The 13,788-nt window shown below is 54.2% G+C and overlaps 1 protein-coding gene across 1 annotated transcript in view; it reads right to left on the reverse strand.

Annotated features, from left to right (window-relative positions):
• Positions 1 to 13,788, reverse strand: part of utp20 (UTP20 small subunit processome component) — a 141,080-nt gene that overhangs the window by 8,199 nt on the left and 119,093 nt on the right. The window contains exons 55-58 of the mRNA XM_038780162.1: positions 13,443 to 13,574; positions 11,899 to 12,031; positions 10,259 to 10,455; positions 64 to 135 (exon numbers count right to left, since the gene is read on the reverse strand). Of these exons, the coding sequence (XP_038636090.1) occupies positions 64 to 135; positions 10,259 to 10,455; positions 11,899 to 12,031; positions 13,443 to 13,574 (534 nt within the window). The remainder of the gene's footprint in view (positions 1 to 63; positions 136 to 10,258; positions 10,456 to 11,898; positions 12,032 to 13,442; positions 13,575 to 13,788) is intronic.

Below are 13,788 nucleotides of genomic sequence, written 5' to 3' on the forward strand. Positions count from 1 at the left end.
ACACCCAACTCCCTGCCCTGCCAATCCCAGGCAATGGGACAGTAATGAAGCGCCTCATCATACCTGTTCACCCAATGTTTGATCCAGGAACTTTGAATTCAGCTGATCGCAAAAGGCTAAAGCCAAGTCTTCAATCTGAAATTAAAAAATTTACATTTTTAAAAACACATGAGAATTTTAGGATTTAAGCTTGGGGAGAGCGTCACAGAATTACAATGCACAAGAGTAATGTAGTCAGTCCACAATCACAGAATGATATGGCAAAGAACAAGGCCTTTCAGCCTATGCTGGATCTTTGGTACAGCTATCACTGTTTGTGGGAGCTTGCTGTGCACAAATTAGCTGCTGCGTTTCCTATATTAGTGATTACAATTCAGAAAGCTGTAAAGCTCTTTGGGATGTCATGAGGATAATATACTTTATACAAACACAATCTGTTAGAATCCAACCAGCCTAAGTCTGAAGGAAGTTTCCACAAATTTAGTGCACAATGGGCAATTATCCATCAGGTTATTTCTGCACGTGCTCGAGATTCAGGCTTGAGGGGTATTCACCTGCAATGGGCACATAGTCACTGCTTAAATATAATGGAACCTCAAAGGCCCATTTGTTGGAACTGTTATCAAGGACAACATGCCCGAAGCAAACCAATCACAGCCTTTGGAATGATCGCCTTTGACAATTTTGATGTTCAGCAAGTTGCTAAGCAACAGCAGAGAGAAAGGTCCAATAAAATTGGCTACAAGTACATTAACTGCTCCCCGCCAACTATACCAGTCTCTCATACATCATAACCAGTGTGAAGAACTTCAGTCCACTCAAGCAATAACATGTGATGGACAACTGCAGCGGTTTAATTTCAAGTTTTGGTTCATTGCGTAGCACCCTTGCCTAAGCCAGAAGGCCAGGAGTTCACTCCAGAGACTTCACACCATAAAACAGGCTGACAGTCCCAGTGCTGAACAGGGGACTATACTCTGAGAGGGCCAGTGCTGATGGGGGAGACGGCACTGTGGGAGGGGGCACCGCACTGTGAAAAGCCAGTGCTAAGGGGTGAGGGGGTGCACTTTGTAACTGGGGAGGGGGGGGGGGCACTGTGTAAAGCCAATGCTGAATCGAGGCGCCACACTGTGTAAAGCAAATGCTGAGGGGGTCGCACTGCGTAAGAGCAGGAGGCCACATTGTGTAAAGCCAGTGTTAAGAGTGGGGTCCACACTGTGTAAAGCCAGTGCTGAGGGGGCGCCACACTGTGCAAAGCCATGCATGGGGGTGAACGCACTGTGTAATGCCAGTGTGAGGTGGGGGGGACGCACTTTGTAAAACCAGTGTTGAGGGGGCCTGCACTGTGTAAAGCCAGTGCTGTGGGGCACTGCACTGTGTAAAGCCAGTGCTGTGGGGCACTGCACTGTGTAAAGCCAGTACTGTGGGGCACTGCACTGTGTAAAGCCAGTGCTGATGGGGCACTGCACGGTGTAAAGCCAGTGCTGTGAGGGCACTGCACTGTGGAAAGCCAGTGCTGATGGGGCACTGCACTGTGTAAAGCCAGTGCTGATGGGGCACTGCACTGTGTAAAGCCAGTGCTGGGGTGGGGGGCTGCACTGTGTAAAGGCAGTGCTGATGGGGCACTGCACTGTGTAAACCCAGTGCTGAGTGGGCACTGCACTGTGTAAAGCCAGTGCTGAGGTATGGGGGCTGCACTTGACTTCCGGGCGGCGAGCGAGGAGGTCGCAGGGAGAGGGGCTCCCGCAAGCGGTGGACAGCAGGAGGAACAGCCCCCCCCCCCGACAGGCCGGACGGCGGAGGAGGAGCGCCGGCGGAGGAGCCGGAGCGGGAGCCGAGGAGCCGGAGCGGAGGAGCCGAGGAGCCGGAGCGGAGGAGCCGAGGAGCCGGAGCGGAGGAGCCGAGGAGCCGGAGCGGAGGAGCCGAGGAGCCGGAGCGGAGGAGCCGGGGCGGAGGAGCCGAGGAGCCGGAGGAGCCGAGGAGCCAGAGCGGAGGAGCCGAGGAGCCGGAGCGGGAGCCGAGGAGCCGGAGCCGGAGCGGAGGAGCCGGAGCGGCGACAGGGGGGCCCAACAGCAGCAGGTCCATCCCCTCTCCCTCCCCCCCCCCCCACGCGGGCCAGGAGCGGTGCGGCGGCGGCGGCCCCTCTTCTCCCCCCCCCCCCCCCCACGCGGGCCAGGAGCGGTGCGGTGGCCCCTCTTCTCTTTCCCCCCCCCCCCCCCAGCCAGCAGCGGGGACCCCCCCCCCCCCCCCCCCCCCAGCCAGCAGCGGGGACCCCCCCCCCCCCCAGCCAGCAGCGGGGACACAACCCCCCCCCCCCCAGCCAGCAGCGGGGACACAACCCCCCCCCCCCCAGCCAGCAGCGGGGACACAACCCCCCCCCCCCCCCCCCCCCAGCCAGCAGCGGGGACACAACCCCCCCCCCCCAGCCAGCAGCGGGGACACAACCCCCCCCCCCCCCCCCAGCCAGCAGCGGGGACACAACCCCCCCCCCCCCCCCCCCCCCCAACCAGCAGCGACCACCGGCCCACTCGCCCCTCCCCCCCCCCCAACTGCTGTGACCACCACGTGGCAAAGACAAAGGGACTCTCTCTCCTGGTTGAGTGGGGAAAAAAGAAAAAAGAGACTTGTATTTCTGTTCTTCCCAAAAGAAAACTGGTAAAGAGAAAAGGGGTAGGGGAAATAAATTTAAAAAAAAAAAAAAAAAATTATATATATATATATACATATATAGATATATAATAATAAATAAAATAAAAATAGGGTGCGGAAAAGGGGGAAAAAGAAGAACAAGGAGAGAAGAAAAGATGAAGGGGAAGGGGGAGAAAAAAGTGCCAGAAAGGAGCCAAGAGAAAGGGGGCACCGGAAGTAGACTGGGCAAAGGGAAAGCCAGCCCGGGCGAACGAGTCAACACGCGAAGCGGCGGGAAGGATGCTTCGCCGCATCCAGAAGAGCTGGACGGGCGGGCAACCTCTCCCCTGGGGTTAGAGGGGGGCGTGAATTGGAAGGAAGCCTTTGCCGAGGTGGTGAGGGAGCAGCTGCAGGCATTCAAGGCAGAGTTAAAAGCAGACGCAGAGGCCGCAGCACAGGCAGCAGTGACCAGGGCCATGTCAGGGGTGCAGCAGGTTCTGACCAGATTGGAGAAGAAAGTGGATGCCCAAGGGAAGATACTGGAAGCCCAAGGGAAGATACTGGAAGCCCAGGGGGCAACCATTAAAGAGCTGGAGAAGGCAGCGACTGACGCGAGCGACCGGGTCATATCCCTGGAGAGGGGAATGGTGAAACTGAGTGCAACACAGGGGAGCCTGAAGGGCAGGGTAGACGACCAGGAGATCAGCTCGAGAAGGCAAAATATCAAGATAGTGGGCCTGCCAGAGGGGATAGAGGGTAGAAATCCCACAACATTCGTGGCTGCGATGCTGGGCTCCTTAGTGGGGCGGGAAACTTTTCCCACCCCACCGGAAATGGACAGAGCTCATCGGTCACTGCACCCGAAGCCCAAGGAAGGGGAAAAACCGAGAGCAGTTATAGCCAGACTGCACCGGTACCGGGATAGGGAGACAATCCTGCGCTGGGCCAAGGAGAATAGAGCCTGCAATTGGGACGGGCACGCCATCCGAATCTACGAGGATTTTGGAGCGGACATAGCTAAGAGACGGGCGGAGTTCAACAGAGCGAAAGCAGCTCTCTATAAGAACAAAGTACGTTTTGGTATGCTGTACCCAGCAAAACTCTGGGTCACATACCAACACAAGGAATATTTCTTTACAGCCCCTGCCGAGGCGAATAGATTCGTCGAGGAGCACGGGCTGGAAAAACGCCATGGGAAGTAGGGACGAGGGGCCCATGGCAAGGAGACACGTCATGCCGACGGGGGGGTGGGGAGGGGCGAGGCAAAGCCAGCCCCCTCCCCCCTGGCAGAAACACCCAGAACGGAAAACAACCCAATGCCCTAGGGCCCGCTCCAGGTGGGAGGCCAGGCCCCGGCACGAGGGAACGGGAGTACTGGAGAGGGGAGAGGGGAAGCGGGACAGCAACCTCCGAGAGGGGAGCCACCGTGCTAGCAGGAAAGCTAGCGAAGGGGGCGCGCAACAGAGCAGGGCCGCAGCGCACCCCCAACAGGGGGGAAGGCGCCAGGCAGGGGAGGGGGGGGATCACCCATCAAAGGTGGGAGAGCAAATGGGGACAGGAATGGGGGAGAGAGGGGCAATGGAGGGGTACACAGGGGTATCCCCGAAAGGGATAGAGCGGGGGGGGGGGGGCACCCGGGGGGCGAGAGACCAGGGAGGGGAAACGCAGGGACAAAAGAGGCCAGTAAGGGAATAGGGCCACAAAGTGCCACAGACAAGGGCTCGAAACAGGGAACTGCTGCAAGCACCCACCCAGTACGGTCTGTGGATGAAGGGGCCCCCCGGAGTGCAGGGGACTACCCGCGTGGCGGACACAAAGTGGACGGCCATGGCGGGTGTCCCCGGGACAAGGGGGAACCCCGGAGCGCAGGGACCCGACCGCATGGGGAGAGCAGTGATAGTGGACATCCTGGACGGCCCCCTAACATAGGGAAACCCCAGAGGGCAGGGGCGCGTCCACCGGACAAATATGGTTAACCCCACAGGAGCAAGGGGGCAGAAGCCCCCCACCAGAATAGTCACCTGGAACGTAAGGGGACTTAACGGCCCAGTGAAGAGATCTAGAGTCCTCACCCACCTTAGAAACATGAGGGCCGACATAGTCTTCCTCCAAGAGACGCACTTGAGGGAGCAGGACCAACTGCGGGTAAGAAAGGGCTGGGTGGGACAAACCTATCATTCCTGTTATGGGGCAAGGGCCAGGGGGGTGGCGATCCTGATTGGCAAGAGGACAATGTTTAGGGCGACAAAGACGGTTACGGACCCAGGGGGACGGTATGTCATGGTCAGCGGGGCCCTGGATGGGGCGCCGGTAGTTCTAGTTAACGTGTACGCGCCCAACTGGGACGACACGAGCTTCATCCAAAAGACCATGGCAGAAATCCCGGACATAGCGACGCACCGACTAATCATGGGGGGGGACTTCAACTGTGTACAGGACCCAACGACGGACAGATCAAACCCCAGAACGGGGAAAACCTCAAACATGGCAAGGGAACTCAGCCACTATATGGAGCAGATGGGAGCAGTAGACCCCTGGAGATTCGCCCACCCGGGGGAGAAAGAATTCTCTTTCTTCTCCCCAGTACACAACGTGTACACCAGAATTGACTTCTTTGTGGTGGGGAAAACGGTGCTTCCAGAGATAGACAAGGTGGAATACTCCGCAATTGTGATATCAGACCACGCTCCACACTACATGGATGTGCGGCTAGAGACGGGAAGGGCCCAGCGCCCCAAATGGAGGTTGGACGGTGCCTTACTAGCTGACAAGGCCTTCAGCGAAAGGATAGCGCAGGCCATAGCGGAGTACACTGAGATCAACCAAAACGGGGAGGTCTCACCCTCCACGTTCTGGGAAGCGCTTAAGGCCGTACTAAGAGGGGAAATCATAGCCTACAAAGCGCAAAGAGATAGGGAGGAAAGGGTGGCTAGGCAGAAGCTGGTCGACTCCATACTGGAGGTAGACCATAAATACTCCGAGGCCCCGACTGTAGAACTCCTGGCGGAGAGAAAAGAATTACAAAGGAACTTTGACCTGCTCTCCACGAGGAAAGCAGTACACCAACTCCGCCAGGCACGCGGGGCCCTATACGAACACGGAGACAAAGCCAGCCGCCTGTTGGCCCACCAGCTGAGAAAGCAGGCAGCCAGCAGAGAAATTGCGCAAATCAGAGATACCAGAGGCACGTTGGAAACAGAACCAGAGAAGATTAACAAAACCTTCAAGGCCTTCTACCAAGAGCTGTACACCTCAGAGCCCCCAACGGGGAAGGCTGGGATGAACCGGTTTCTTGACGGACTGAACATACCAGTTGTGGGAGAGGGCAGAAAACGGGATCTGGAAGCACCACTAGCACTGGGAGAGATCATGGAGAGCATTAGCTCCATGCAGGCGGGGAAGGCGCCGGGACCGGACGGATTCCCGGCGGACTTCTACAAAAAATTTGCGACAGCGCTGGCCCCGCACATGCGGGAGATGTTCACAGACTCGCTAGCTAGGGGCACGTTGCCACCCACGTTAGCACAGGCCTCAATCTCGCTGATACCTAAGAAAGACAAAGACCCAACGGAATGTGGGTCATACAGACCCATATCTCTGCTGAATGCAGACGCCAAAATACTGGCCAAAATCCTAGCCAAAAGGCTAGAAGACTGTGTACCTGAGGTGGTCACAGAGGACCAGACGGGCTTTGTCAAAGGTAGACAGCTGACCGCGAACATCAGGCGCCTGCTGAACGTGATAATGACCCCCTCCGGGGAGAGAACACAAGAGGTGATCGTCTCCCTGGACGCAGAAAAGGCCTTCGACAGAGTCGAATGGATATACCTCATAGAGGTACTGGAGCGGTTCGGGCTTGGAACAGGGTTCACAGCTTGGGTAAAGCTCCTGTACAACGCTCCCATGGCGAGTGTACAGACCAACAATACCAACTCCCAATACTTCCAGCTGCACAGGGGCACCAGACAAGGATGCCCACTGTCCCCGCTGCTGTTCGCACTAGCAATCGAACCGCTAGCAATCGCGCTCAGGGCAGCAAAAAATTGGAGGGGGATCCGAAGGGGAGGTAGAGAGCACAGAGTCTCACTCTATGCGGATGATCTGCTCCTCTATATCTCGGACCCACAAAGCAGCATGGACGGAATCATCGCGCTCCTGAAAGAGTTTGGAGCCTTCTCGGGCTACAAACTCAACATGAGCAAAAGTGAGATCTTCCCATTACACCCGCAAGGGGGGGGGGGGGGCAGCACTAAAGGGGCGGCCGTTCAAACAAGCCCGACATAAATTCCGCTACCTGGGGATCCAAATAGCCCATGACTGGAAAGGGATCCACAAATGGAACCTCACCAGCCTGACGGAGGAAGTTAAAAAGGACCTGCAAAGATGGAACACACTCCCGCTCTCCCTCGCGGGGAGAGTTCAGACGATCAAAATGAACGTACTGCCCAGGTTCCTCTTCCTGTTTAGATCCATTCCGATCTACATCCCCAAGGCCTTTTTCAAAGCGCTGGACAAACTCATCATGGCGTTCGTATGGGGGGGTAAAAATGCTAGGATCCCAAAGAAGGTCTTACAAAAAACAAAAACCAGGGGAGGGTTAGCCCTCCCGAATCTACAATTCTACCACTGGGCAGCAACAGCCGAGCGAGTAAGGGGATGGATCCAGGAGCCAGAAGCTGAGTGGGTGCGTGCGGAGGAGGCCTCCTGCATGGGAACCTCCCTCCGGGCCCTCGCCACGGCAGCACTCCCATCCCCACCCAAAAAACACTCCAGCAGCCCAGTGGTGACAGCCACCCTCCAATCCTGGAACCAACTGCGGCAGCAACTTGGCCTGACCAAAATGTCGAACAGGGCTCCCATCTGCAACAACCATAGGTTCAAACCAGCACTGACCGACGCCACCTTCAAAAGGTGGAGGCAGGACGGGGGGACACTGACAGTCAGGGACCTATACACGGACGACAGGATCGCAACACTGGACGAACTGACAGAGAAATTTCAGCTAGCTGGGGGGAACGAGCTACGGTACCTGCAGCTCAAAAACTTCCTACGAAAGGAGACAAGGACGTACCCACAACCGCCACGACAGACACTACTGGAAGACCTACTGGACGCAAGTATCCTAGAGAAAGGGAACTGTAGTGACATGTATGACCGACTGGTAGATAGGGACGACACCGTACTGGACGCAACAAGGAGGAAATGGGAGGACGACCTGGGGATGGAGATCGGGTGGGGACTCTGGAGCGAAGCACTGCATAGGGTCAACTCCACCTCCACGTGCGCAAGGCTCAGCCTGACGCAACTAAAAGTGGTACATAGAGCCCACTTAACAAGAACCCGTATGAGTAGGTTCTTCCCGGAGGTGGAAGACAGATGTGAACGGTGCCAAAGAGGCCCGGCCAACCACGCCCACATGTTCTGGTCCTGCCCCAGACTCGTGGAGTACTGGACAGCCTTCTTCGAGGTAATGTCCAAAGTGGTGGGAGTGAGGGTGGAGCCATGCCCGATAGTGGCGGTCTTCGGGGTTTCAGAACAGCCAGATCTATTCCTGGGGAGGAGGGCGGATGCCCTTGCCTTTGCCTCCCTGATCGCCCGCCGTAGAATCCTGTTTGGCTGGCGGTCAGCAGCACCGCCCAGAGCTGCGGACTGGCTGTCCGACCTCTCGGAATCTCTCCAAATGGAGAAAATCAAATTTGCCATCCGAGGGTCGGACGACGGCTTCCACAGAACGTGGGAGCCATTCATGCAACTGTTCCGGGACCTATTTGTGGCCAATGTACAAGAGGAAGAATAGTCGGGGGAAGGTAGCGGGAGGGGGGGGGGGGCTACAGGTTCGTTACGGGGGTTCGATGGCTAGCTAAGGCCCAAAACCAAGCTAAATAAACATGTTGAGGGGGGGGGGGGGGGGGGGGGGGGGGGCGCAGTTACTACTACGAAGATGCTTACCTGTAAATATGTATGTTAATTTTTGCGTGTTTGTTTTTGTTTGTTTGTTTTTCTCTCTCCTAACAATTTGTAATTTGTTCAATATAAAATACGAAAACTGAATAAAAACATTTATTAAAAAAAAGGTATGGGGGCTGCACAGTGTAAAGCCAGTGCTGAGGTATGGGGGCTGCACAGTGTAAAGCCAGTGCTGTGAGGGCACTGCACTGTATAAAGGCAGTGCTGATGGGGCACTGCACTGTGTACAGCCAGTGCTGGGGTGGGGGGGCCGCACTGTGTAAAGGCAGTGCTGTGGGGGCACTGCACTGTGTACAGCCAGTGCTGGGGTGGGGGGGAGGCTGGGAGGCTGCACTGTGTAAAGGCAGTGCTGATGGGGCACTGCACTGTGTAAAGCCAGTGCTGATGGGGCACTGCACTGTGTAAAGCCAGTGCTGGGGTGGGGGGCTGCACTGTGTAAAGGCAGTGCTGATGGGGCACTGCACTGTGTAAAGCCAGTGCTGTGAGGGCACTGCGCTGTGGAAGGCCAGTGCTGATGGGGTACTGCACTGAGTAAAGCCGGTGCTGAGGGTATGGGGGAGTTGCACTAAGTAAAGCCAGTGCTGAGATACTGCCGTCCTGTGAGAAGGGGTGTATCTCCCTCATGTGTTGGTCCAGCTTCCTCTTAAATGAGGGTGCTATGCTCCGCATTCATTAAAGATTATCATAGAATTTACAGTGCAGAAGGAGGCCATTCAGCCCATCGAGTCTGCACCGGCTCTTGGAAAGAGCACCCTATCCAAGGTCAATACCTCCACCCTATCCCCATAACCCTGTAACCCCACCCAACACTAGGGCACGTTTGGACACTAGGGGCAATTTATCATGGCCAATCGACGTAACTTGCATATCTTTGGACTGTGGGAGGAAACCGGAGCACCCGGAGGAAACCTACGCACACACGGGGAGGAGGTGCAGACTCCGCACAGACAGTGACCCAAGCCGGAATCGAACCTGGGACCCTGGAGCTGTGAAGCAATTGTTCTATCCACAATGCTACCGTGCTGCCCTATATTGAAAGTGGAGAATGTGGGCTTGTGATAATGAGTTTTACATTCGAACCAGTCTCTCAGTAAAAAAAAAATGCTGAATTCCTTATTAGATTTATTCATTCCTTTCTTATATTTCTAACCCCCCATGTTTGGTGGAAACCACTTTGCCAATTTTATTCAGTCAAACTCTTTCATAAGATTGAAAATCTCTATCAGGTGACAACTGAGCCTTCCGATCAGAGAGGACCCCCATTACTGACAGTTTTACAGATGCCAACTAACGGGTTGATAGCATCCGGCTGTGTTGCCCTCCCTATCGGAAGAAATCGGATCTCCCTTACAGACAGAGGATGGGCAGCATGGTAGCACAGTGGTTAGCACTGGTGCTTTACAGCGCCAGGATCCCAGGTTCGATTCCTGGCTTGGGTCACTGTGCGGAGCCTGCACGTTCTCCCTGTGCCTGCATGGGTTTCCTCCGGGTGCTCCAGTTTCCTCCCACTGGTCCCGAAAGACGTGCTGTTAGGTCATTTGGACATTCTGAATTCTCCCTCAATGTACCAAACAGGCATCGGAATGTGGCAACTCGGGGATTTTCACAGTAACTTCATTGCAGCGTTAATGTAAACCTACTTGTGACAATAATAAAAGATTACCTTTACGTCCAGCTCTTCCAGCAGAAAGCGTGTCGCTGGTGCCTCCAATGAATTCTTTGCTGTGATCGATGACTTGCCAGTGTTCCACTTGGCCACCAATTCCTCAGGCTGATGAGAGGCAAACAGCATTCCGAAGAGCTGGGCTGAAGTGAGCCAAACCCAGGAGTGGGGGTACCGCAAGTGAGTTTGGACGTGACCTGTTGGCGAATTAGCAGATTAATTTTCATCAAAACAACTTAACCATTCCAGTGTAATGAACCTTCAAATACTTCAAGACACACAAAGAAAATTGTGTCAGTGCAGGTTGAAGTCATGTGAAAGGGTCAGAATAACCTTTTACCTCTATTGAGAGATCCCCACCAAGCCACTTACCACCCTGACTTGGAAATATATCACCGTTCCTTCACTGTCGCTGGGTAAAAATTCAGGAATTCCCTCCCTAATAGCAGTGTACCTGCACCACATGGACTGCAGCGATTCAAGGCGGCGGCTCAGCACCACCTTCTCAAGGGCAACCAGAGACGGGCAATAAATTCTGGCCTAGCCAGTGATGCCCACATTGCATGAATGAACCCAAAAATAGTTTCATCAAAACACACAGGTGTGAAGGCAAGGCGAATGGAATATAGAAGTAGGAAAATTTAGCAACAATCATATAAGGCATTGGCGAGGACTGTATACATTTTGGTCGCCTTACCCGAGGAAGGATATAGCTGCATTAGAAGCGTGCATTCAGAGAAGATTCACGCGACTGATTCCTCGAATGAGGAAAGGTTGGTCTGGTTGGGCCTGTATCCACTGGAGTTTAGAAAAATGAAGGTGATCTTAATGAAACACAAGATCCTTTGGAGAATTGGCAGGCTGGATATTATGGGGACCCATAATGCCCCTTGTTGAAAAGACTGGATGTAGGGGGTCACGGTGGCGCAGTGGTTGGCACTGCTGCCTCGCGGCGCCGAGGTCCCAGGTTCGATCCCGGCTCTGGGTCACTGTCCGTGTGGAGTTTGCACATTCTCCCCGTGTTTGCGTGGGTTTCACCCCCACAACCCAAAGATGTGCAGGATAGGTGGATTGACCACGCTAAATTGCCCTTTAATTGGGAAAAAATGAATTGGGTACTCTAAATTTATATTTAAAAAAAATAAGGGGTCACTCACTTAAGATAAAGATGAGGAGAATGTTTGGCTCCAAGAGTCACTGTCTGTGGAATTTTCTTTCCCAGAGAACAGTAGATGCTAGATCTTGAATCATTTAAGGCTGAATTAGACAGATAAGAAAGCCAAAGTGTGTGTTTGTGTGTGTGTGTGTGTGGTGGGGGGGTAATAGACAGGCAAGTAGAATTGAGATCACAATCAGATCAGCCATGATCTTATCAAATGATGGACCAGACTCATGGGGGCTGAATGGCCTACTCAATCTCCTAATACTTATGAGGCACTGGTGGCAAACACATTTCTAGGTTAGATTCTAGTCATGGTCCGAAAGGGGCAGAGAGCTGGTGAGACACAGGTGCCCCTTAGAGCAGGCGGACATCACTACTCCATGTACCCACAGACCTGCCTCAAACTTCACACCCCCTCCCCATGCCTGCTTCGGAGTGATGGCCGGAGCACAACCGACAATGCTGGGACTGAACCTACCCCAGATAGCGGAGAGAATGGTATCTGGTTTGCGCAGCTCAATGAGGTTGCAATCCTTCACTAGTTTCACAACCAGGGTCAAGAGGCTGAACAGCAAACGGTCTGCAGCCTTCTCTTCCATTTCCTCATGGATCTGGGCAAAGAATAGAAGCAGAATAAGAAAGTTAAATACTCATCCCTGGATCAGAAATGTTCCCAGAACCGCATTGTCTCATGTGTAACCAAACTGAGATGTGGGGCGGGATTCTCAAACCCCCCGCCGGGCCAGAGAATTGCCGGGGGGGGGGGGGGGGGGGGGGGGGGGGGGGGTTGAATCCGGCCCCGCCGCTGGCTGCCAAATTCTCTGGCGCCGTTTTCTGGGCAGGGATCGCGCCAGTCGGGGGACGTTAGCGGCGCACCCCCCCCCACCCGGTGATTCTCAGCTCTGTGGGCCTGTTTTCGGCCTGTCCCGCCGGCGTAAATTACACAAGGTTTGTACCGGAGGGACCTGGCTCTGCGGGCGGCCTGCGGAGTCCTCCGGGGGGTGGGGGGGCCATGGTGGCCTGGCCCGCGATCGGGGCCCACCAATCTGCGGGCAGGCCTGTGTCGTGGCGGTACTCTTGCCCTCCGCAATGGCCGGCGCGGAGAAGAAACCCCCTGCGCATTCGCAGGAATCACGGCAGCAGTTCTGGGAACACGCTGGCGCTCCTGCACATGCGGCAACTTGCGCCGGCCGGCGGCAATCACTCCAGCACTGGCCTAGCCCCCGAAGGTGCGGAGGATTCCTCACCTTCTGGGCGGCCCAACGCCGGAGTGGTTCACGTCACTCTTTGGCGCCGGTACGGCCCGCCCGCCGGATACCGGAGAATCCCCCCCCCCCGTGGACTTTCGTATCACGGAACTCTACAGGACAGGAGGCCATTCAGCTCACTTTGAAAAGAGCTAACCAGTTAATATCAATCCCCCTGCTCTTTCCACATCGCCCTGCAAATATTCTGCTTCATTTATTTATCAAATTTCCTCATGAAAATTATTGTTGAATCTGCTTCCTTCACCTTTTCAGGCAGTTTATAACAACTCGCTGCGGCAAAGAAAACAGCAGGTTATTTTGCCAAATACCTTGAACCTGTGCCCTCAGGTTACTGAACCGCTGCCAGATGGATGGGATTTTCACCATATTTAATCTTCTCCACCTCCCTTATAATTTTAAGCACCTCGGCCAAATCTCATTCCATCATTTCTACTTAAACCGTCATAAATATTTAGCATAGTTTAATGGTTTAAAATTTAGTCAGACCCGGTTTGAGCGAGGTAACTAAGCATTTCCACACAGAGCCCCGGGCAATGAGAGGGCATCGGGGCAATTTAAGTACTCCCTTGATGCCCGTTAGTTTTAATAGATGCACACTGCTGCTAACATGGCTTCCAATTGCTCAGTTCCAGCATTGCTAATTAATGAAACTTAAGAAGAAATGTGAAACTTATGGTGTGAACTGACCTCTTCCCAGCTCCTTAAATAAATCCCAAAGTGTTCAAAAGTGCAACAGTGAACGAGTTGGACTCACATTTTGAAATCTTTCAGGATTAATCTCGGTTTGGAGGATGGGGAGGACAGTCGCAATACGTTTCTCAAAGGCGACCCCTTCAGCTTCAACAAAAAGCCCACAGGCATGGGCAGCCAATCGACGATGAGAGATCTATAACAAGTACACACGGCTGAGAGTGAATCCTGGTCAAAGGTCACAAACCTGAAACATTATCTCTGTTTTTCTCTTCACAGATGCTGACAGACCTGTTGACTGTTTCCAACACTTTCTGTTTTTACTTCAGGTCTCCAGCAGTATTTTGCTGTCACAAGATCAAACATCGAATGTTATCATGTTTAAAATTCTCTCACTGAAACTCTCTGCA

The sequence above is a fragment of the Scyliorhinus canicula genome, chromosome 20, assembly GCF_902713615.1.
Source record: "Scyliorhinus canicula chromosome 20, sScyCan1.1, whole genome shotgun sequence".
Taxonomy (NCBI): Eukaryota; Metazoa; Chordata; class Chondrichthyes; order Carcharhiniformes; family Scyliorhinidae; genus Scyliorhinus; species Scyliorhinus canicula.